At 37.0% G+C, this 25,656-nt stretch overlaps 2 protein-coding genes across 3 annotated transcripts; both read left to right on the plus strand.

The window, feature by feature from the left end:
- Positions 1 to 276: 276 nt before the first annotated feature.
- LOC110060835 (serine/threonine-protein kinase 26-like) lies at positions 277 to 12,752 on the plus strand. Of its 2 annotated transcripts, XM_020767635.2 has the most exons (12): positions 277 to 573; positions 803 to 882; positions 3,362 to 3,512; positions 5,046 to 5,102; positions 5,768 to 5,876; positions 6,293 to 6,450; positions 6,716 to 6,901; positions 9,025 to 9,173; positions 9,764 to 9,899; positions 10,471 to 10,548; positions 11,119 to 11,255; positions 11,970 to 12,752. In XM_020767635.2, exons 1-12 carry the CDS (start codon positions 553 to 555, stop codon positions 11,971 to 11,973), a joined length of 1,266 nt encoding a protein of 421 aa, XP_020623294.2. In that variant the 5' UTR covers positions 277 to 552; the 3' UTR covers positions 11,974 to 12,752. The 2 variants fall into 2 exon arrangements, with proteins under 2 accessions (XP_020623294.2, XP_089149777.1); XM_089293651.1 differs by lacking the exon at positions 11,970 to 12,752 and having other exon boundaries at positions 11,119 to 11,259.
- Positions 12,753 to 21,142: 8,390 nt separating this feature from the next.
- LOC110060810 (uncharacterized) lies at positions 21,143 to 25,627 on the plus strand. Its single transcript, XM_020767606.2, has 3 exons — positions 21,143 to 21,556; positions 23,404 to 23,452; positions 24,268 to 25,627. The coding sequence occupies exons 1-3, from the start codon at positions 21,263 to 21,265 to the stop codon at positions 24,519 to 24,521; spliced, it is 597 nt and encodes a 198-aa protein (XP_020623265.2). The 5' UTR covers positions 21,143 to 21,262; the 3' UTR covers positions 24,522 to 25,627.
- The last annotated feature ends 29 nt before the right edge of the window (positions 25,628 to 25,656 follow it).

Raw genomic sequence — 25,656 nt, forward strand, 5'->3', positions numbered from 1 at the left:
GAAAATCGATAATTATGAATACGAGAAGCATAAATATCTACTTTCATCGAAAATTGTGCTCTAAGAGCGAGAGCTGTTCTTATCCTTGAGGAAGATAACTTTGATTCTGTGTGAAATTTTGACCAATATAAACAATTTCAACGCCTCTAACACGCTCCAGTGTAATAGCGGCGTGCCCTGTGCCAAAAATGTTCCTTTCAGAATAGGGACCATTAGAGGTCGGGCTGTTTTGTGATTTACTTCCGTCACGTGACATACCCATATTTGTATACTGGTTCTCAGCCGAGCGCGACATAATGGCAGAATGGCGGCCTTCGAACTGCAGGGAAGTGGGATTTTACACAGAGTTTTCTTCGTAAAACGCCTTGGGAAAACCTACATTTTCATTTAGAAACACAGTGTGCAGCACTCTTTGATAGCATTATGATAGTTTCGTTGTTGGTGCACATTTAAATTTAGCCGTGAAGGAGGGTACAACAATCCAACGAAGTCAACCGACGTTCCGTAGGACGTTTTACATGAATTGTTCCGGTAACTGCAATCTTCTTCTTCATGGCAGCACAAAATAACGTGGTGAGGATTTTATTTCATTGTTAATGAAGAGATTGTTTTCAAATCTCGAGGTAGTATGCTTTCCACCAGTAATTAAACTTCAAAGTTGCAAAGCTCGAATTAACTATTAGCCTTTGGAAGAATTCCCGATACAAATTTTAATTTGTCAATTAGAATATAGCTATACACACCTTTCGCACACCTTCAATAGTGTTATTATCTTATTAGTGACTTGATATATTGCATTTAGGGTATGAAGGCTGACCCAGAACTTCTATTTTCGAAACTGGAACGAATCGGCAAAGGATCCTTTGGTGAAGTATACAAAGGGTAAGTGACGAATGTTTGCTTCCTTGTAGACAAAATAGAAATGACCTTACTTTGAATGAGATCGTTTATCACAAGGAAAATTCTAATAGCGACTCAAAGAGGTTTTTGTGTTTTTTGCACAATAAATTTTGTTTGTTTGCACAGAGGTTAGTCAATTTGGTTCAAGATTATTAAGTCGAATGTGTTAACCAAAATGTAAATGACGTCTTTACTTGACCACATTCACATTTTCTGTTTTCGCTTTTTAATGGCTCACCATCCCTGAAATAAGACAACTGGACCTGTTTTGAAAATTTCTATAAAAGGGCATCATCTTCGTTTTATTACAATCTACATGTGAACGTCTTGGGTTCTATTATATAAGGTTATGTGTAGTCCCTGCCCGTGTCTAATATCTGGCAAACTTCAAATAAGGTTTACAAAAGGGTGAAACATCATCGTGACTATGTGACAAGTTATTTTTCATGATATGGTAGAGTTATATATGGTATGATTCATTGTTTACATCAGGGTCAAAGCCAAATCTCATGTGTTTCCCAAGGTTCCCAACCGTAAACAAAAGAAAACATTGATCTGATTGCCATCAATTGTCACAGTGGTAATACACGGTGATACTGTGTGAAATGTCACTGCACAAAAAGAAGCATGTGCTCTACAGCTTGCCAAAGATGTTGTAAGCTTGTGGTATCCAAGTTATACCTTTTACAAATTTCTATTACTGTCATAACCCTAGGTCAAAATACATTTAGTTTCTTCTTGACAATTAGAACCAGGGCACATCACATCAGAATGGAAGCTAGGGTTGAAAAATCACGCTGGTAATAATTATTGGTGTTAAAATGATACTCACAAGCCAAATAAAAAAGGTAGTCGTAAGATGTGCACTTGAAAGGCAAGTCCAGGATTGTAAAACGGCAAAAGCTGCCATCTGCGTCCCAGTCATAGCTGGCTTTTGTACTGGGATATTTGTCTGATTCTGAAAAAAAAAAGAGAGAAAGTTGGCAAAATCAGACTCCCTATCCAACAATGAAGCCACCTACACAACCCTGAGTGGTATAAAGACCTCTTACTAACGGAGTTTGAGGGCGGTACTGTAAGTTACAGACCAAGTTTTTCCCCATCAATTTATGGCCCAAGGGTAAAGTGTACAGGCCTTAAATTGAAGGGGGAAAATGAGGATCCATATCCTACAGTACAGTGCTCAAACTCAGTAAGATATTTATTTTATCTCCACTGTGTGTCTGACAGGCTCGGGAACGATTTCTATTCAGGCAGAACAGTTTCAAATTTCTGACACACTTCAAAGCAAAATGAGTCGATATGAAATTGTTGTTAAGTGACTCTTAATTCGTTAGCCAGTTTTAATACACAATTTCAGAACTAAAAGAAAGTTTTCAACTTTTACTTGCTAAAAAGTTAAGAACGCTTGGCAATAAATCACAAAACATTTTGGCGACAAAAACAGCTTTAATTTTTAGTGGTCCGTATAGTGGAATATGGCCCACTAAATTGACCAATCACAGCACATTTACTAACAGAGATATGATGATATACCTTACCCCAAGTAGAATGATGATGTTTGCTATGCCAGTAGTTTTGTTGGGGATTTTGCTTTGTCCATGTTCCTGAGTGTAGTTACCCTTGTTCATCAGAGAATAGTGTGCAGGGTTTTTTTCTTTAATGTACATTGTAATTAATTACAGAGCGACTTGGCAAAGCAGGATCAGTGCAAACACAAAACAAGCCCTCTTTGAGTTACCTCCTGCCAATGTTTCAAAACCAACTCTTCGCGGGGAACTTTTCACTTGAAATTGAGCAGTTTTGCGTGGCTCATTTTGACTCACAAGACAAAAAACAACTTGGAAATAGCCTATAGATTGCCATGAAAGTCAATAATTGAAATCTGCTTGATCAGTTCTCTTCAGTCATTAACATTTATAATGGAATAACTTTCTTATTCTATAGTTCAATAATAATTATTGAACTATAGAATAAGAAAGTTATTCCATTATAAATGTTAATGACTGAAGAGAATTATTGTGATAGGATCAAGTTTGTGTTGTGAGTTATGCTAACTGTGCAGTCATTTTTTTCCCAGTCTTGACCATCTGCGCCCAGATCTGTTTATTATGTTAATAGTGGTATTGTTGCTGCTGTAGTTTGGTGGCATTTTTTTTTTTTTACCTTACTGTAATGTAGTTAAGAATTTCTTTGATCTGAATTCTGAGCAAGTTAAAACACAAGCTGTTTATGATCCAGTGGACTTTGTGTTTGTTGTGACATGAATATGTTTTTATTGGCAATTTTTCAAACCAGGTGGTTTTCATTTTCCTGTCTCATGGTCATTACATGATGTAAAAAAAGCAGATAACCAAAAAAATTAAAACCACAACATACATGTATGTATATATTTCTGCTCTGATCAAATGTCTATTTACATGTCTTTTGTTTTCTTGTTCTTTTTTCTTCTTTTCAACAGCATAGACAATAGGACAAATACAGTTGTTGCCATTAAAATAATTGATTTAGAGGAAGCTGAGGATGAAATTGAAGACATTCAGCAGGAAATCACAGTCCTATCCCAGTGTGACAGTGCTTATGTTACAAAATATCATGGCTCATATCTCAAGGTATTTACAGCACTGCTAGAATTTGTTTCTTCTAGTCTCGTTCTTCAGATGTGAGATTATATGTGGGTGAATTGGAATGTATTACAACTGTAATCTATCAATGCGATGCTTTGACTTTCACTTTCAGAATACTGTTCCAAGGTTACCCTCCTTATACTTCATAATGTGTCATTAAATGAATATACAGTTAAACCTCCCATAAGCGACCACCCAAAATGTGAAACCTAAGTGGTTGTGGGAGGTGGTTGCAAACTTTTGTCTCATTAGCATATGGTGACTGCGGGGACTTAACCCATGTTTTAAATGTTTTATTCATGTGAAACATCAATTTCAAGGAAAATCTAATAGTGCCCATTGAGAAATTAACATCCCTTGTACTACCCAGGAATGTGATAATGTCACGTCACATTATCTAATTTCCGCTCTATTATCTGACAATTGGTCACTTACGAGAGGTTAAAAACAAAAGAAAATTTCAAACTTTTAGTTCTACATTCTGTAAGAGTGGTCGTGGTCGCTTACAAGCGGTGGTCATGTACAAGAGGTTCCAAATATAGTGATTTGACACAGAAACTTTTGGTTTTTTGGAAAAATGGTTGCTGAGAATAGGTGGCCGCTCATGAGAAGTGGTCGCAACCTGAGGTTCAACTGTACTTGTGCTAGATGCCTGAAATTTTAGTTCTATGCCAAAAAGCATCTAATAAGCACCCTTAGTTCTAATTACTGCCCCTTTTAAATAGTGATATTTTGTCTATAAGCACCCCAGTTCCAACTGGCAGTCCCTACTGTATGTACTGTACACGTACATGTATTTCTTGCACAGTTCACATTTATATACCTGCATTACAAAACAACTGTCTTGACTGTTTTTTCCATTCAAGGACACAATATCTTTTGAAAAAAGATTGCCTTTTTTTCACCCAATTCCTGAATTTTTATATTGATATTAAGCACCACTATTTCCTGGAACAACCTGTTGTAGTTCTGTTGAAAGAGAGTGACACAAGAATTTACATGCATGTACATTCTACTCTGACATCAGGATTCAATAAAAATGATATGAAATATACTGTTTACCCTCTCGTAAATGCACAGGGCTGCAATCACTTGCAGTGTCACAGAATGTTCTCATCACATCCTTGACTTTACCTTGACTTGCAAGATGTCCGAGGTTTCTGATTGACAACCAAACTTCCATATTGACATAGCACCTACATCCATAGATATCCTACACTATCTCTGTGTCACTGTTACTCAGTTTTGAAATTTTTGGGCACACAAAAAAAATCAATCCAACAGTCTACGGTGATCTTTCAATGGCTTCAGTATGCCGTCAGTTTTATTAGAAACATGCATGTCTGAGATTTGATTCCAAAAATTTGACTGTGCTGTCAGAACAAATGAAATTACCATAAGCCATATGCTGTAGACTGTAAAGTGTAATCATGTTTATTGCACCCTGAAGACCTGTAACATGGATTCATGGGTCCAGGTTGTTAGTTATATTGATTTTGTGTATGTGTGTGTCACCAGGGAACAAAGTTATGGATTATTATGGAATACCTTGGTGGAGGATCAGCCTTGGACTTGGTATGCATGATTATCTTAGATTGTTATGTAGTGTTTCGTGACGGTTGGGAAATTACAAAATTTAAAAATTTAAATGGCATTATACAATGTTCAGAAAAAGATAAAAACAGCGAAATTGGTTTGGCAAATTTCAAACCAGAAGCGTACTTAATTAACAATATAGTAAAAGAACCTGGAATTGGTTAGCAAACATTTTAGTGCTTTTCGTACATGTATTATATTGCAAGGAGGGATATGCTCCTCTAAGTTTAATCAGGTTCACAACCATGCCAGCTACATTAGGATTTATGTTTTGATGGCTGGTCACATTTTTTCCATTGGAAAGTACATGCATCTATTCAGTGACTTGCTTGGTTTCAGTTTCAATGGACATCAAAAAACCTTGTTTGACAGTATTTAAACTAATGAATTCAGAGTACGTTTTGTATATCTAATCATGTTATATACATGTAGCTGTGAATTATTATTTTTACACACATAGATAGTCTGAAATAGCTGCATGTAATGTCATACCTATGCTTGAAAATTGATCTAATTTGTGTACAATAAACACATTAAATTAAGCTTGTTATTAGGTAAAATTAATTGTTGCACTATTGCGTTTTGCAATTTTGATATACAGTTGTTAACAACATTAACATATTTACTGGTTTGTTTCACATAAGATGAAGGCTGGTGCATTTGAAGAATTCTACATTGCAACTATCATTCGAGAAATCTTAAAGGGCCTTGACTATCTGCATTGTGAAAAGAAGTTACACAGGGATATCAAAGGTGAGTATGAGAACATGGTTTGCATGTCATACACATTCTCTGTCTTATGCATGCTGTGTACAAGCAGATACATGTACATAAATTATGTACACTTTTCATAGCATGTGAATATTTCAACCAGCCACCCAATACACTTCATGAAGACTTGGCTTTTTACAAGTGGAGATAAGCAGGAAGACTATTCATGTACATGTAGTAAACAAACCATGTTCAAAATGTTTTGATTAACCAATCGTAATTTGTGTGCAGATAAATAGTCTGCTATGGCTGCCTTTTCCACCTGTTTGACTAACAATAAAAGTATTATTTTTAATGCTGAATCAGAGAGCAAGGAAAGCAAGCATGGTCAGGCAACTGTGGTATTGCTGGCCACATTTCCATAACCTATTATACTTTTGTTTGGCCTGTTTATTTAGCTGCAAATGTGTTGATGTCAGAAAGTGGTGATGTCAAGCTAGCTGACTTTGGTGTTGCTGGACAGCTGACAGACACATTAAACAAAAGAAATACATTTGTTGGAACACCATTCTGGATGGCTCCAGAAGTGATAAAACAATCTGCTTATGACTCAAAGGTGTGTTTCCTTCCTTAAAGTGGACTTAAATTTAGTTTTATATCAGTCATGAACACAAGCCATATAATAAACATAATTAATTTTACTTTTACAAAGAAAGAAAAAAAAGAAACAGAGTACGGTTCTGTCATTAGAGGCATTTAGCACCAAGGTTTTCGTGTTAACGGACCAAGAATGCATGCATTTTGTAGAACTACATGTACAGTAAGTGATTGCTTTCAATGTTAACAGTTTTTGCTGACTTAATTTTGTTCTTTTTTTACAGGCTGATATCTGGTCTCTGGGAATTACAGCTATAGAACTGGCCAAAGGAGAACCACCCAATTCAGATCTCCATCCCATGAGAGTTTTATTTTTAATACCCAAGAATAACCCCCCTGAATTAACTGGAAATTTCAGTAAAGCTTTCAAGGAGTTTGTGGCCATGTGTCTAAATAAAGATCCTAATGATGTGAGTAGCAGGGCTTGACACTAACAGTAGCCAACTAGCCACAGACTAGTAGAAATTTAGTTTTGGCTAGGAGGTTTTTTATTCCCACTAGCCACTTTGACTAGTCAGCAAAATGAAATTGGCTGAACTAGTTTCTGTCTCCTTCAAGGAAGACAAACACAAAATTTACACTTTCCTCGGAAACAAGGTCAGAATTTCATTGTGGACATATCATGGTACCAGGTATGTGCTGTTCAGCATGTACATGTATGCAAATTTAAGCTTGTCTACTTTTCGCTGGGTGGTAAGTAATCGGGGAACTGAACATGTTACTTTTGTTGAAAGAAACATTTGTCAAACAAGACAGCATTTTCTGAAAGCACACATCAATGCTCTTTTGTGTTATGAAATTTTTTCCATGCGCAAAATAGTGCAGAACTGTAAAGGGATAGTATTTCATTTAGCGTAACAATACATTGGGTGATTTGTCGTTGTATGCATACTTGCAAACTTACCACTACAGAAATAATTAGATGAGAAAGATTTATTTCCTTTGACATTTAAACCAGCCGTTTTTAGCAGTCGAATTTTGCCAAGGGCAGTTTACAGTATTGTTCAGGTAGTTGTTTTGCTTTTGAAACATTTCTATGGCACCTGTCTGTGAAGAAGTCTTGACAGTTTTACAGTGGTGTCTTGGGGATTTCGATATTTTTCTAAGGAAGTCTCAGAGAAAAACAGTGTCCTGAAAGTCTTTTCAGTAACTGGAACTTTTTTTAAACTAGTTTAAGTACAGTATAATTACTATTATTATGTCTTAAAGAGAGTCGCTTGTGTTGTGCTTTCAAGTCTTGCTAGTAATTCTGTTGTTATTGGACCTACCTGAAATTTTCGCGACACATTAATTTTACAGATTTCGCAATTTAAAAAAAATTGCAAAATTAAAGTGACGCGAATAAGTAAGTGTCAGGAACATAACACATTATGCTACTGTTAACATATAATACCACCATTGTGTTTTTGTTACTTTTGACGTTATTGTACCTTTGATAGAGTCAGTTTACTAAATTCAAAGATGTAACATTGCCAAGGGAATAAATTTTGTGTTACTCGAAAACGCGAAGGTAAAGTGATTCAAAATACAAATTTTTTTGCAAAATCACCAAATTTAAGTGTCGCAAAATATGCACACCCCCAAATCGTGAAATAAACATCTCGCAAAAATTTCATGTAATAAGGTAGCCAACCACAATGCTTGGCTAGTAACATCTATGTTATCACTAGCCACTAGGCTAGTAAGTTGAAAAGTTAGTGTCGTCCTGGAGTAGATCATAATAGCAGGTGCCAGTTGCAACATCTCTGGACTAGAACAATTTAGTAAGGGAATTTTTTGTAGCAGACTTTCAAGGGGCATGATGATGAGATGTGATAACCAGTAGAAAAATTGTTTTGGAATGATCTGATGAAGAATATTATCAAGATAGCAAATTTAAATTTGAAAACTTCAAGAAAATTGTAGTTGAAGAATGGGATGTGTGTCCTTTGGACTTCTAGTGTTACAGTCATATCTACTTGTTACAGAAAATTATTACAACAATTGGTGAAAGTAGTAAACGACATTTCAACATCGTCAGGATGTCATTGTCAAGAAAATAAGTATTTGCCACCGTACGTTTATAATTGCAAGTACATGTAGATCTCTTTATAATGCAAAAACTAAGCTACACATTTACTTGTCAATGACATTCCAATGATGTCAAAACTTTGTTTATTACATTCACTAATTTTTGTGTTGAAATCATTTGAGAAGTTACAGATTTGTTTGTTTTGTGAAGACTTGATGAGAGATTGCAAGAAGATTCAGATTACACTTTTTGTTCTTATATGCAGTGTTAGCTGTATCTAGTAATTCAATTAAGACGCAGTTCTACAGGTACATGTCTCTCTTTTGCATGTTAGTAGTGATAAATTAGCAATAACATAGAACATGAGTGTGTATTCTATTTATATAGCACTGATATTCATAAATTATACTTGCTGGACAGTGGTGCTTTGGAGGAAAAAAAAATTAAATTAAAAAGTCCAGAAGATTTATAAATGGTAAATATTTAATTGCCAATACAAATAATGGTGCTCTCTTTTTACAGAGACCAACAGCTAAAGAGCTTCTGAAGCACAGATTTATTAAAACTGCAAAGAAAAATACCTTTCTTGTAGAATTAATAGAAAGGTATAAAAACTGGAAACTAAAGTGCCGGGATGACGATGACAGCAGTTCAGGGGAAGAAAATGAAGAGTAAGTTAACTACATGTTCTTTTAAATACTTACATGTAAATTTTGTTTTGTTTTGTTTTGTTTTGTTTTGTTTTGTTTTGTTTTGTTTTGTTTTGTTTTGTTTTGTTTTGTTTTGTTTTGTTTTGTTTTGTTTTGTTTTGTTTTGTTTTGTTTTGTTTTGTCCTGTGACAACATTGGTTTCTAAATAGTGGTTTAACAGGAAACAAAGTATATTATTTTATGCATGTACATGTGAACCACTGGCTGATTATCAGTGTAATGTCTTGGCCATACATGTAATTCAAACAGTCTTGTGGCTGTTTCCTTTAGTGGGTGTAAGGGACGCCATATAATTTGCTTTAGTTTGCAAAATTGGTGATAGTTATGGATCAAGCACTGAATGAACAAGTTTATTTACTTGACATCTCATCATAGCTGTGTTTCCTCTCCATGGACAGTTTTCATGGAAAGCAAATTACTTCAGCACTTCATATAGCAATCAAAACTCTCTTGTTCCAGTCTGAATCGTAGTATAGCTCTGTCAAATGTACAGTATTTGAAATCTCTGCTGAAGGGTCTTCAGTGTTTCTATCCATTTCTCCTCATTTCAGGGATGGAGTAGGCTCAGTAGGTACTTCAAAGTGGATTTTTCCTCCAGAACGAATAAATCCTTTTGCTGCAGAAGGTGAAACATCCAAAGCAGAAAATAATGCCACTGCAGAGTTAAATAACACAGATGCTCGTGACGTAAGTCCTCATTAGTAGTAGCGTTCAAAAATGTCTTGCTCTGTTGTCATGTCTAGCTTTACTCTGCTTGTGCACTTCGAAGTACGGCCTAACCTAAATTGTCCAGACTCTCTGAGATTTGCTAAAATCGTAAGACTGGATAATCAGATATGCTGACGTAAAGGGACCTCAATTCAGTACCTGAAAGAAATTAATTCTGAGTAGTCGAAAATCTCATGCGGGGTGTGTATGTCTGAGTACACTATATATTGACGTCCTTCAATTTGTAAACAAAAATTTGTCCTTCTAAGGGAGCTTTTAGCATTAAAAAAAGATTTCCTATTTATTGCCGCAGCAACAAAATAAATTTTTGAAAGTACGTCGCTAAATAAATATGATTTCTCTCGCAGATAATCTTTACCATCTACATGACTAACATTGAGTTAAGTGCATAATCGTACCGTTTTGGTCAGTGATGTGTTGATTTAGAAACTTAAAAGACATCAAGTGATTGTTGAATTTTTGGTCCTAAAATGGATATATACCGTGGTTGTTTCTGATGTTAACTTTTTATTTCTGGATTAACATTTAGGTGTCAAAGGTGAAAAATAAAGAAGAGAAACCTCCATCAAAATATTTATCAACTGTTTTATTACCAGCATTGACCAAGGTAAGTACATTTAACATTTTATAATTAGTCAGTCAAGAGCAGTGTCTAGACTTTCTTATTTCTTTTCCTGTCTGAGCACTTTCTTCCTCGTGTACCGCACTGGGAAGAAGTCACTTTGTGTCAAGTCTGAAGTTGTCTGCTCTAACTAAAGACATCAGAGACATGATGGCTCTGTAGCATACAGTGACTAAGACTTCTGTAGTAGGGACTCTGGAAAATTAAATTAACTAGCCTTAACCACAAAACCACAACCTGTGAGCTTGGAGCAACACTCAAAACCCGAGTACAAAGAAATGGAAGAAGAGAAATCTAGTTATCATCTTGTTTTTGTCAGGTTTCCAACAGGCTCTGAGGCAGGAAAGAAAGGAAGCTTGTATTGTCGGTCCAAGGCCCGTATCCGAATGTCGTGCTAGCGTCATGTCTAACTCAATCAGTGTGACTCTGGGTCGGCGCTATACTCGTGTCGCTCCCAGCCATATTAAACACAACATTTATCCAGGACGCTGTGTCCTTTTGATTCTTGATCTAAGTTTGGCACGATAGTCATCTTAGAATGTTTTCTTGTTTCAGCTCAGTACAAGTCACAGTAGCCAGGGGCGTTCAGTTGAGCACCTCACTGAGGCGTTCAAATCAATAGAGACGTCCTGTCCAGGCTTCAGTGACGGCTTTGTAGAAAAGATTATAGACAATGTCAAGCGTTCTAAAAGGTGAGTAGGCAAAAAACACGATTCTCAAACCACGTATGCACAATTTTTCAATCTTCAATTTTTGTTGTTGTTGTTGTTGTTGTTCCTCTATTTGCATCTTTATGGCTAGACTGGCCCGTGGATAGCTACATGAAGTGTTAGTCTAGCCAGTTTATCGAGATCTAATTACAAACGTTAAATTCTCAAGTATTCAGTCGTTTTAATTTTTGCTTTTTACCTAATACGTGTGTTATGTCCGTAAATGGGGTTTTAGGTTTTAAGTAATTTATTTATTTATAATGGGCTGATTCTTTTGTAGGTTACGCAAAGGTAGTCTGTTATCTTCTCCTGTTAAGTTTATTCGTACAACTGTTTAGCTTTTCTGTGATTCTCTTGGGTTGTTCAGTTTTCAGTCGTTATTGTAATACAGTTTCAGGTCATTCTATGCTAAGTTGGTCCGAACTAAAATTGCATAAATTTGCGTGACGTATTTTCCGTTAAACTCTAGCCTCACCCTGAACTGAGTGTAGAAATTGGGAATCTCTGCAAAGTAACAAACTGGGAAGAATTTCGAGATCTAAACCCCACTTTAAATGGAAAGGAATACTTGATTTCTTGTACTTGATTCCTGATATGTTTCGACAAGAATTACTTGTTGAACCAAGCATTTTAACGTTGTAAACTTTGTTAAACTTGTAGGCGCTGGATCTGACTTGGAGTTTGTTGATTTTACAGGTGATAACAAAACAAGATCCATGGCGTAACACGAGGTAGAACACAAGTCATCGCTCCGTACAAGCTGCTTCTGATCAGCTCCTGTTCACTAGCATTAACTTATTTCATGTTAAAAGAAAACATAACTTTTTATCACAGAACGTTTTAAAAAAATGTACAGTCTAGCGTATCGTTTTCCAGTTTTTCGTAATGGCTCGTAAAAGTAATCTAGGAATCAAACGCGAATAGAATGGAACATGTTTTGTAAAAAGTTAATTATTAATCAGAAACGCAAGACAGTTGGAAGTCACGCTATATTTAGGTTGGATTACCAGATAGACAGGACTCGAGTGAGCCGTGGAAATAGAACCTGCGCTGTATTGGGCTATTTTTGCCTGCATCTCAGCTACAGAAGAAACGTAAGGGATTCCCGAGCGTTTTAATTTCCTTTCTGGTACAAATTACGTTCAACGTACTCTCCGTCAAAAGAAATCTATATATGCAACCGTTTAAATTTTGAGCAAGTGGTATACAATTGTAGTTTCTTTCTCACTATTTTGAAGTATTACCTTGAGGATAAATTCAACGCAGTTATATGGGGTGTAACGCAAGCGTTGCATGACAATGTAACGTTGTCCGAAGGAGACTGGTTTCTATGTGCATGATGGACTCTACATACCTTGGCAGGCGTTCTGTTCGTTGTTCTGTCGCGTGTCTTGGGCGTTGCGTGATATCTGACGTAAGGGTTATGAAGAAGATTAGGAATAGAAATTGTGAAAAAAAGAAATCGTGCATTTTTCACTATTCCGGTTGCTCTTTGTCATTCTGTTCTATCGTTTAACAGATTTGGGATTTTCTTTGTGTTTGCGACACTAGGGAGCTCAAGTAACGACAACGCCGGCGCGTTCGCAATTTCTAGATCTGTTCAGTACGCCAATGGCTCTAAAAACGTGCTTAGGCTAAATATGCAATGACAGCGTTCAATATCAAATGGAAATACCAAAATTTAACCGTGGTCGTTCGCGTTCCTAAGACTACGCAGAACTTGGTCATTTCACGTTCTTGTTTAGCAGGGGACGGTAAAGAAATGGACAGAGATTTATAACGCACGTGCACAACTTTTGTTTTCCTCAAACCTTTTGTTTGGTGACGTTCTCGTTGCCGTCGTCGTCGTGGTTTGCTTAAGCCCCCTACTGTTATGCGGTCGACTCCCTTCCAACGGACACCTTTGGGTTCCTAATGTCTCACGTCAGCTTAAATACTTTGTGTCCGTAATAATAAGGTGTCCGCAAAAGTAGTTTACTTTGCGTTATTTTGCCAATGCTAGCGTGTAGATTAAGTTTTCTTGAAGACTATCTTTCATTATGACACTTAAAACTACTATGCCATCTTGACTTTGATATATTTATTTGTAAGACAGATTTTCTTCAGTGCCATCATCTTAGAATCCAGCAAAGGCCATCGTTTCTGCTGCTGAACGAGAACTAGAATATTCCAAACAAAAAATTCCGTAAGTGGGAATTTATCTGAATGACTATTGGCTGTCACTCGTGGTAACTTACAGTAACTCTCGGCACTGTGCCTCGTACGGAAAGCTTTAACAAACGCGCAACACGATGCATGTATACAGTTCGATCACATACAGTGATTTGAATCAACAACAGACAGATAGACAATTGTGCGGTGAATGTAACCGGTCAATTACGACTCCTCTGTTCCCTGTGAAGCATCCTTTTTTCATCACCTTCAAGAATGCTCTTTTCTTAATGTGTTAAAAGTGTTAGAAGACTTGTCTCTCATGACATGAAACCACCTAGTCTTTCCACAGACCCGTTCGAGTTCGTAGCAAGAGTATTAACCGCAGTGAATTTGAAAAAGCTTGAACGCAAAGGGGGGGGGGGGGGGGGGGACTATTGAACGAAAAAAAAAATTGGTCCTCGCTTGCGCTTTTTGAAGAATCAGAAAAATAACTGGTACCCAAAAAAATAAACGTCTGTGGACAGACCAGAAACCTCCTTTATACTCTAATCACCCTGAAACGATTATAAAATAATTTGTAACTAATGTTAATAAACACAAACACAGCATCAGGGGCGGGCATCTCGTTTATTGATGCAGGATACAGCGAGCGTTACATCATCATAAAGAAAATACAACAGTGAATAAACAGAAGAATTAAAAAGCAAAGTTGAAAGAGATGCCTTCGAGTGGCTCTTGCATAACTTACAAATTCTTAAATAGCCTACTAGCCCCTTAGGGATTCACGCCTAAAATACTTCTACAGTTAACACGAACCATACATAGTGAACATACTCCAGTGTAATTAGCGAAACGTTACAAAATATATTTATACTCTAATCACCCTGAAACGATTATAAAATATTTTGTAACTAATCTTAATAAACACAAACACAGCATCAGGGGCGGGCATCTCGTTTATTGATGCCCGCTTTCGAAAATAAAGAAAGAGAACAAAGGAATCTAAGTGTGCAAATTTCTAGACACTGAAAGTAAAGATTCTAACCTATCGTAATATAGCTGTGGCTAGTCGTCCTTAGCTCGATCAGTCTTCTATCTGCCGTGACATAAAAAGTGTAGATTGCTGATGCCTGCTCCTTAGCGGCCCATGTTCTTAAGCTATGTAGATCAGTTAAACAAGTGTATAAGATATCCTAGTTCCGCAAACGCATGCCAAGTCTAAAACTTTATTTTAATACGAATTTTTTGAGAGCAAAATATGCTACATCTCCGAAGAAAATAAATTCATAAAATTAAAACTAAAAATTTCGTATAATAAACATCTGTTTTGCTCTTACATATATAAATCTTGACAAATGCATCGTAAAAACTAACGTTACAGCAACGAAGGCTAGCTAACTCGTTGCCGCGGAGAAAAGCCCACTAGGCAGTCACGCAAATTGTGGCTAAGCGAAGATTAGCAGGATTAGCCTTGGAGCCCGCAAACCTATTATATATCCTCAAGATCATCTCGGGAGTAACAGCGCCCCCCTTTTTATGGAAACAGGTTTTGCAAGCTCAATTTTAGCCGCCTCGAGAAAATTTCTATCACAAGTCAAATCACAAGTCGGAAAGCCATACCGATGGTGTGCCCAATTTATGCCATAACAGGCAGAACCAAGTGTGGAGTAGAGGGAACTCTGCTGCAGTAAAATACTCCAAATAAGGAGCAAAAGACGTCTCATCAGACGGCAAACAAGCGACTTCCTCAAAGCGCGAAGACCATTCTCTAAATGTTTGAAAGTCACTTGAATAACGCTCTGTTATTGAAGGGGCCTTTGCTTCACAGGCACGCAAGGGAAGACCTTCCGCTGACTTGCGAAGTCGTCTGGATCTCTTGAGTGGACAACCTTTGAAGTAAACACACATCTACTTTGTAGACTTGAAAGATAAGAAAAGAAATATGAGAACAATTAGAAAAAAAAAATGCAACAACACGCAGATCAGAACATAAGGAAGGCCCAGAGGCCTAAATCTTGCATTCAGCACACTATATACTGGCAGTCCTGCACAAAAATGGCATGGCTCAACGGCCTAAAACAGTGTAATCACCTAAGATCAACCCGTGATAAACGGGCAGTCCCGCACAAAAATGACATGGCCCAACGGTCTAAAACAGCGTAATCACCTAAGATCAACACATGATAAACGGGCAGTCCCGCACAAAGATGACGTGGTCCAACGGCCTAAAACAATGTAATCACCTAAGATCAACACATGATAAACGGGCAGTCCCGCACAAAAATGACATGGCCTAATGGCCTAAAACAGTGCAATCACCTAAGATCAACACATGATAAACGGGCAGTCCCGCACAAAGGTGACATGGCCCAACGGCCTAAAACAGCGTAATCGTGACCGCGCGGCATGACTTCTCCATAGACAGATTCCACTGGACACTGGACTGTACAGCACCGACAAGCAACTAAAATTCTCCGAGTGAAAAGGGAACTGTTATTTGCCCCATGGAGATAAACATCTTTACCGTTCTCAACGAAGAGAAAATCAATAACAAAAGATCTGAAACCCCACCTACGCTCCACCAAAAAGGCCAAAAGGGAGCTGAAAGGCCAATAAAGAGTAACCAGTTCTATTGACAAAAACATATGTGGCGGATGACATTTTCAACTAACGAAACAGGTGGCACCAGCCAACAGGTTTCTCCTACCCAACTAAATGCTAGAGAATCTTCGAATAGAAACTGGGAAAAACTTGAATTTTTTTTTTTTTTTTAACTGGAAAAGTAATCAATTGAACAGCGACCCCGATAAGAGGTTACTTCATGAAAATAGCTATCTTTAACTGACCAGTCATCAATCGACGATCTTGCATAAGTAATCAGCTTTCTCGTTAAATGAACGAGGTATCAACTCAGCCTCGATTTTGATATTACTTTCTTTGGCGGTATCAAATATATCACCGGCGAATTGAAGCGAACACAGTTTCATACTACCAGAATCGACGATCAAAGGTACAGATTGGTTGTCAGTAAACCACTTAACAGAGCACCCTGAAAGAAGATGTGCAAACTTTTCAAAGCAAAACAAACACAGTGGAGTTCTCTCCACGCGGTACTCGATCTGGTATCTACATAGAATCTCAGTTTTTGTGCGAAAACAGGCAATGTTACCAATGGCAATAAAAGCAGCCAATCCAATAGCGCTAACATCGGAGCATACAATACAAGATAGTCTGCGAGCAACGTCTGCAAAACACTGGAATTGAGATACGAAACATTATTCTTCCAAAACTCCAACTGTATGGAAACTGACAACGGGTTAACAACAGCAGGAGCACACGCGCACTCGACCACTGAACCTATGGCCAGAAGATCAGAAATAGCCTGCTCGACAAATCACTATACTGGACTGGATGGCTGAGTGATTATTAGAAAACTGAGCTGAGGGTGGAATGTAAATAAAGAGAATCTAATACCCATCAAAAATAGTATCGCGAATAAAGCAAGAAGCACCTATATGATTTAAAAAATCTACATTAACCATAAGGTTGCCTTTAACTTAAATATAATGCGTTCTATCCTGATAATCAGTCTTTTATTCATTCAGTCAGTCATCAGGGCTAGTACAATTGTTAACCCTCGGACTAACACCCCCATCGTGGCACAAGGGGGATGAAACCCTCTCCTTGGGTTTTCGTTCTATTAAGGTACAGGAAGCCCTGAGCTTGCTCTATAAAATAATGACATATTTTTTGGTTGTGACGTCGCATGACGTCATTTGACCCACCGTCTTGGATAATACTATTTTCTTAAAAAGTCAAAAAATAATCTAGAATGCTTATGAAGCCAGAATGCTTATGAAATGTACAATTTAGTGAAATTCAGCAAAATGATGAACAAAGCTGGAAAAAAAAATACAGAAGTATGTCGAAAAAGTTGATTTTTGTCCAAACCTATACGAAGTTTGCGGTTGCCATGACAAAATCAAAAGTAATGGACACAATTGACATAACCAAAATTTACGCGAACGATGAATGAACAGCTAAGGAAATTTTTCAGCCCCTTAGAGTAAATTGTCTTTTCAAGACTTCCAAAAAACCTTGAATCACATGGTTCAACAAAATTATCAATAAGTTCAACCGGGTCTCCCAATCATTTGATTAAATTGGAAAAATTATATACTCATCTTATCCCATTCTCTTCAATGCAGCTTGGTATTTGCCATAAGTATGTATTTTTACTGCTTGGAGGGGCTGCAGCGGCTCCTCTAAAACGGCTTGGGCAGGAAGATGGATTTGCTCAGTGGCTTCTTTGGCCGCATCTGAAACACTTGTCTGCTAGTTGAGGCTGACGTCCACGAAAGGACTGCATGCGAAAAAAACAAAAAGGCTGATTAGAAGAAAAATAATTGCCAGTGGACAGGCCATGAGTGGATGGAGCTTCACTGGATGTAGAGCGGGTAGCTGTAGAGTTGGCCAGCTAGACGCATTTTTCCGCTTTTTCTCCTGGATCTTAGCTAGCGTTCGCACTTCGGCTGATCAGAGCTTTTTCTCTTCCTCTGAATCTTCGGCGAGTTCGTCGATTCGTACTTGCACTGCTGCCCAAACAGCGGGGTTCTTGTCCGCGGAACGAAATAACTTGACTGCTGAAAGGTTTCCTTTTGAGATGATCTTGCTGGTCCCGTCTGTTACATCCAGCAGAGAGTTGCTGAACTCGTATTGTACTTGAGTTAAAAGAACTCGAAGCCTTGGATACCGTTTTTAGCCTCTACAGTTGAGACTGAGTGGCAGCTTGTTTCTCGTCGAGACCGCGTTTGAATGCAGCGAACTTCTGATCAAACTTAACGTCCAAAAGACGAGGAAACAATGTTCGTGAAGCAGTCTCATGAAAAAGATCTCCCTCAGTGAAGGATTGCGCGATCGAAGCGGGAACGCTCGCTCGTTCAGTATCCGGCGACATAACAGCAAAAGCAAAGTTGAAAGAGATGCCTTCGAGTGGCTCTTGCATAACTTACAAATTCTTAAATAGCCTACTAGCCCCTTAGGGATTCACGCCTAAAATACTTCTACAGTTAACACGAACCATACATAGTGAACATACTCCAGTGTAATTAGCGAAACGTTACAAAATATATTTCCCCGTTCGATATCTATCCAGGATACAGGTGATACAGATACCCAGGCTGAGGTGTAAGTACATCAAAATTGCAAGTTGGAGGGGTGTTGCATCAGTTTGATTGAAGACAAAACTCAGTCAATCACTGTTTATTCCGACAAATAAACATTTTTTGTCTATATATGGTGCTTGTGGTGAAAGCGGCTTATCTTGTTGCTGAAGACGAAAACGGTTATCGGTGGAGGATAGAGTAAATGAAAACACCGCTTCCCTTTCTTTGTTACCGCTTCGCAGTCTGTTCGCCTATTGTTCTCCTTTTGATTGAACATCAACCGATTTACCTTGTAATTGTTCCTGTTAAGATGTTGAAGGGTAAAGGGTTACTCCGCTATGTGGACATTATTCCTAAGTTAATCTTTTTCAAGCTGGTTTTTGATCACTCCCGTATTCTGAAATCCAGGCCTAGAGGGTGTAGAAACTGCCGATCCAGTGATGTGCATTTTTGTCACGTAGATAGCCCACGCGTTTTTTCAGGAATACATCCATGTAAAGTTCCCGGTAGCTGGTTACCATATCCTAATTTGTGTCCAATATGTCTGTTGATAATATTCCCACTGACAGATGATTGTCCTTAGCCAATTTCTTATCTTCCACAAGGCCGGTTAAAATCGTTTCACAGCAGCTTTGCTTTTGATAAGCTGTGAAGCCATTACGGAGGCGATCATCCTATTTTGATGTTACTTGGTTACCCAATAATATCAAACACTTTATTCACCCATAACAGTACAGTTACTGGCCTGAAATGCTCCTTGACATTGCTCCTCATCCTTTTTAACTCGTGATAATATTTCCACTGTAGTGGACAATCACATTATGCAAATAACATGCAAATGATCCATTTAGCATTTATTCTTTTCCTGTAAGAAATCCTCTGCATTCTTTAAACATGTCTTATCCTGGCTTACAGACTACGTATTTATATTGAAACATTGAAGAAGCCGGACATAATTTTTAGGAAGCTGGCATAAAAGACAATTTTACTGTCATAAACCATATCTTATTATTTGGCAAATATTACACTTACTCTAAAAAGTGTCAAAATTTCCTACCTACGGTTTAGGGTTTTATTGCTCGGATTAAAATGATTTACAGAATTTAATTCCAATTTGCCAGACAAAAAAGTGGTGGTGGAATAATGACAACAACAAAAAATACAAATAAGTAAATAAACAATATATCTTTATATGTTTTTTTAGCAGCTTCTCATATGTTCTGACTAATCGACCGTATTGTTAAATCCCTAAATGGTACTTTCAATCTGATGTAGTGAGGTGAAAGAATAATATTGTAATTAGTTTCTTGTAATACTTAGTTTATTCTTAGCATTGTACTGTAAGTAGCATGGTGCAGGTAATGTACAGTGACTCCGAGTAATGCATGTATACAGTAATTAGATTATTGTATGTAATGTTAGTAGTTTATTGTATGTGTGTATTATAACTTTGCAAGTAATGCATTGTAGTATTTCATTGTATGTAATATATTGTAAATTAGTTGTAGTAAGTTAGTAATTGTATCATATTGTCAGCGAAATGTCTTAGAAAATAAAAGTAATTACAAAAAAGGTTTCTGGTTTGTATTTCTATTTTTCCATGACCTTCTCTTTGGCACTCCGGCAGAGTCACAAACTTTCTAGACGAAATTATAAGCCATGAAGGTTTTCTGAAGGACCTTGCGGATCAATTTGATACTGAGCGATCAAAACCAGAAGAAGGATGCATGGTTGCTCCGCAGCCAGGTAAGATGTATAAAGGAAAATGAAGGTGTTTGTGCGTTCACAAAGGTGTATGAAGGTGTTAATTATGGTAAATGTATATACACGAAGGGAATATTTTAAAACACGCTGACACTAAAGTAAACTCCAGCAGGTACTGGGAGTTCCTACAACGCTGGGACTCTGAAAATAATCTCATTTAAGTCAATCAGTTAATTGATCAGTAGTCATCACAAAGCGAATCGATTCTCCAAAATTTTATAAGATTTCGTAAATGTTATTTTTCTATCTCATTTCTGAGGACCTCAATGGGGTGGTGGCTTTTACGGCTAACGGTTAATATTTTAGCTTTTTTACGGTTAACAGAAATCCTACAAATCAACTACCATTGTTATAAAAATTAAAAAAGATTCCATTGTTTAAAAAAGTTAAAAAGTTATTTTGATAACTATAAAACACATTTAAGGTCTTTTGACCATTCCGGGATGGAAAAGGTATTATCATAAGAATTATAGACAGTACACAAAAAAAGTACACAAAAAAAGTCTTGACAAGAGATTTGAGACCTCGCTTTCAAGGCTAAATTATTTTTGCGGTTAATATTTTTTACGGCTAACGATTAAAATTTTCCAATTTTTACGCCTCACGTCTAAATGTTTTGCTTGTTTAACGTTGAAGACCCTCATTTTATATTTCTTCTACTTTTTTTGCACGTACATGAAGTGCGCCATTTTGTGTCAAACTCTGTTGTTTGAGTTGTGCTAATGTATCGCCGCTAAGTAATGACAAACACCTGTCTTGTCCGTCAACAGTATCTTTAATCATCTTTTTTGTGTTCAGTCAATTCCATTTTTTGGAGAAATTGAGATAATTCTCTGTGTAGGACGCTGTCGTTACAAGTTTACACATTTCCAGGAGCCAAACAGTTATCTTGCGGACAGGCTGGCAATGAATGACATCGTACTTTTATTTTTGTTTATGCTACTGTTTGGGAACATTCGATCTGAGAGCATGAGTTCCTTCTTTTCCGTTTATGAAAATCGAGCCCTGAACACAAGAATTACCTTTAAGAGGAGCACAAATGTGAAAGATGTCATGTCGTGTGCACGGGCGTGTGGCGTTGAATCGAACTGTAACACGGCAAACTATAACTCTAGAGAGAACAAATGTGAGCTTTTTAAAGAGCAAATATCGCCTGAAGCGGCCATGACGACCGCAAGAGGATACCATTTGATTACAAAGGTAGGGATTTTTCACGTTTCTTTAAATTGAAATCTATGACTGAGCTTGCTGATTATAAACTATATCTCAGAACTCTTAAGTTACACACTAAACAAAAAAAGAGTTATAAAGCTTCACGGAGATATGTACCTGTGTGTACAATGTACGAATACGCTGAAGCGAATTTAAAACTACAAAGGCTGGATATCCGCTTGAAATTTTGAACACGCTAAGAAACTAAATATAATGTCATGCATTCAGTTTTTTAGTAATTATTACTTATCAGAGTTCGTTCTGAAAGGGGCTTGGTATGATTTATTAAGTTTCAATAAATAAGGTTGAAACACAGTTGAATTGCTGTTTCAAAAACATCCCTAAGTTTCTGAAAGGGCAAGAGGGTTATCTATTCTTGTTGATAATTCTGTCGGCTGATAGATCTTCAGTGTAGGTCTTTCAAGAGCTTATTAGGTTACCGAACATTTACTTAAGCTGTCAGGAGGCGATTTATATCTATCTACCGGAGTCATTTTAGTACCACACCGAGCTGATATCAATAGAACGTCTTTCTGACAAACTGCTTTACTCTAGACAATTACCAATATACTGGCTTTATTTCCGTGTTCCATATTAGGAAAATGAACGAAAAAGTGTTTAATATTTTTGAACAAACTCATCTTTAGCTCATTTACTTTATTATTTCCAAGGTGTATTTCTTATTTCAGCATCTTAGTAATTGTGCTTAAATACCAGGTGTTCTCCTACAAATGATGATTGTTATTTACAATATCAGTCTTCCAGCACATGCAGGTCATCGTTTTCGGTTTATATTTTTTATTCAAACCATGACATTTCTAATCACCTGTGGTGGGTTGTGTGGTACTTTTTTTGGTTTTCATTTGAAAGATGACTTAACTGTAAATTTTTCAGTCGTCTGTGCCTTTACGTAAGATAATTGTAACCTCTGAAGTGCAGTCCTCATAAAAAAATTATCCGTTAAGTGATCCGATTGTGTTTATCAAATCAAATAGCAACTCTATCGGCAACCATACTGATACCTCTGGTTTAAGGTTGACTGAGACGTTATTCCAATCTGCGATAAATGGTTTTAATAATGGACTGTTTCCCGGGATATGATCAAATGTGTAGACGGTGATTTAAGCTTTTTTTTCTGCACGCATGGCAGCCAATAAATTGACAGGAAGTCAGTTCATATTTGATCACCTGCAAATGAATTGTCGCGAATTGTTAACTTTGTCCATTTCCAAGCTTTAATTCTAACGCGGTTATTGGTTATGTTTGCTTTAAGCAGGAATCTTTGTTTGCAATATTTGTCTCATTAGCATAAGCGCTTCAGGTTCTGATGAAGGTAAAAACATGTAAGCACTGCATGTTCAAAGGGCGTAAATGGACTAACTTGCTCCAAGAAATTAGAGCCCAGTCTATCAAATACTTTTTAGGCGACGCGGGTTTGAAAACTTAGCATTTCTATGATAACTTATAGTTCGAGGTTATTTTTTTTTCCAATTTTTTTTCTTTTGAGTTAAATTTCTGCTTTTCTAAAAATTATGGATTCCATAAAGGTCTTAGTCCAAAATCTTTACACATCTTGTATCTTTATAACTGAATGTTCATCTAGCGCTTTACTTAATTAACATGAAAGCGACAAAACAAGCCAAGTTCGTTTTAGGTATTTCAATATGTGAAGAGTATTATCCATTCCTGAAAATCACACGCGTCGCTTTACAGACTGGAAGGTTTTCAGTCCAGCACCTGACTATTTTCGAATATTTGTTTTCCTTGTCGCTTCTGTTTTTTCCGAGAGAGAAACGATTAGTTCTTTTTCATCACTTCATCGAAAATATTTTCAGGTTGCCGGCGAAATGATTAGATTTCCACAAGAGGAAAAGGACCCAACACGTAAGTATCGTACAATTAAGACAAAACAAAATGGTACATAAACATGCATACAAAATGGTACATTAACATACATACAAAATGGTACATAAACTAAATGTTTGAAATGGTTGAAACGAGATATTCTGAGTGAAAGATCCATAAATGATAGTAACAATGATTGTAGTAATAATGCAATAATAGTAAAATCAACGATTAACGATTAATGATTAAGCTTTGTGAAGCAAAGTTCTGCGGCTTAGTATCAGTTCGTACGTTATTGTATTTGGTACGTTAGAATGATAATAGAGTTTTGTAATATATTACTTTTAAATGTCGATTGTCAAAACTCTCTTTTTGGGTTGAAAAAAGAGGGAGGTAGGTCAACCAGCAGCAATAGTTGTGTCAACCCAAAATTGTCTAGTTTGGGTACAAAAATGGAGCAATATTTGACATAGTTAACATTAAAGGAGCTCAGTAACGGTTTGCGCATATTGACGGAAAAGTTTAGCCTCGATTTTCCAAATTCGTCGTTTGTAATCCGTGTTAATCTTCTCCATCCTTGCTCCTGTATGGTTTACCATTATCTCTTTGGGATTTATCTATCTTATTAAACTGTTATTCTCAGGTTTCCTACCATTTAAAGGTAATTTTGTATGTGGCCAAAATAACTCAAAATACCGTGACTGAGCCCTTTTAAACTATAACGAGAGCCCCGGTAACAATTTTGATAGTTTGTTCTGTAACTGCTCCACAGGGCTGACTTGCAGTAATCAAATACAGAGCATTGAATCTATACATGTTGACATTCTGTCATAATTATGTTTGTATCATTTTAGCTCCAAACCGTTTGGTCAAATGGCTTCATTACACGCCTCAATGGTGTACAGGTGCAGGACGAGTTAAGATTGGCAAAGGGAAAACAGCAGATGAATGTAAAGAGATGTGTAAAGAGGGATGTCTTGGAGTCGAATGGTGGGAAAAGTATAATAGTTTCTGTTATAAGTGTACAGATCCATCAAAAAAGACAATGTATCTCAACACTAATGATCTGGCTTATCCACCTCATGTGTTTCTCAAGAGTAATAGCTAACTGAATCACTAGTCGGAAGCGAAGCTTCATCGAAATCGACTTTATCGCTGCACATTTTGCGTCTTTTAAGGTTTACGTATAATTTAGTATAGAGTAAAAACCCGCCTATAAGAACCTGGATCTTTAGAACCTATCAGACTGAGATTCTCCATTTACACCAGTGGCTGATCTGGGGGAGGGGCCCGGGGTAAAGAAAGAAAAAATCACAGAGGGAAGAAAAGCCTTTATAGACCTATATATATGAAGCAAACATCATTGATCTGTCAGTATTCAATAAAGAATCCAGAATTTCCGTATGGAGAAACTATACGAACTATCGCATCGACCTGGTTCAGATGGCTAGCATTAGAGCGTTTTAGAACCCTGTCGAGGAATCCTGACTTTAGGTAAATATTTCAATTTCCATCTGCAATTGAAAATAGCATTTATAATAAAACAAACATTTAATTAAGTTCCGGGTAGTATGAAAAAATGAAATAAACACCAATTTGCAAATATGCATTTTATGTAACAGTTTTTTTGGTGGAGCAGACCCAGTTTTTATTGCAGATTTTTAAAATTCCTCGCCCAACATTTCGGAAAAGTTAAATGCCCCGATAGTTGTTATATAAATACACGCGGAGTATTTTTTACTTTCACACGGAAGCTAAGAGATGAAGGGAACCTGTATCCTCTCATTTTTCAAAGACAGTTTTCATAGGCAGTGACTGCCAATTGCCACTGATATGTCACATTACTCTCACAAAATATGCATAGTTAAAAGCTTAAGCAGTGGTTAATTCTTAAGGGTAAAACATTTATTAAAGTCCTTTAAAAATACTTACAAAGTGCAGAATATTTTCATTACAGAACCTGATGACGATACGTCTATTACAGAACATTTGAAATCAGTGTTTCATCTTCAATTGCCGCCCAGTTATCAAGTTTTGTAAAGCTGTTAAAATCAGCTGCCTCGGATGTGCCTTGATCAGATATAAGGAAGAATTACTTCTAGCCGTAGAAAAAAAAGGGAGGGGACAGAATTTAGATTCACTGGTATGCTTTCACAGTTCGTAGAAATTTTGAGATAGGTACGATTGACTTAAGGGTTAATTGTAAACTTGAACAGACTGTTAAGATTAACTTTCATAGTGAA

Source organism: Orbicella faveolata, unplaced genomic scaffold, assembly GCF_042242905.1.
Source record: "Orbicella faveolata isolate gen_17 unplaced genomic scaffold, um_ofav_v1 contig_25, whole genome shotgun sequence".
NCBI lineage: Eukaryota > Metazoa > Cnidaria > Anthozoa > Scleractinia > Merulinidae > Orbicella > Orbicella faveolata.

Bases quoted from the DNA above. Each gene is read 5' to 3' on its own strand.
- LOC110060810 (XM_020767606.2), top strand. From the start codon at position 21,263: ATGAATGACATCGTACTTTTATTTTTGTTTATGCTACTGTTTGGGAAC. The intron at 21,557-23,403 runs GTAGGGATTTTT...AAATATTTTCAG, and splicing joins GATACCATTTGATTACAAAG to GTTGCCGGCGAAATGATTAG. The intron at 23,453-24,267 runs GTAAGTATCGTA...GTATCATTTTAG, and splicing joins AGAGGAAAAGGACCCAACAC to CTCCAAACCGTTTGGTCAAA.
- LOC110060835 (XM_020767635.2), top strand. From the start codon at position 553: ATGGCAGCACAAAATAACGTG. The intron at 3,513-5,045 runs GTATTTACAGCA...GTGTGTCACCAG, and splicing joins ATCATGGCTCATATCTCAAG to GGAACAAAGTTATGGATTAT. The intron at 5,877-6,292 runs GTGAGTATGAGA...CTGTTTATTTAG, and splicing joins GTTACACAGGGATATCAAAG to CTGCAAATGTGTTGATGTCA.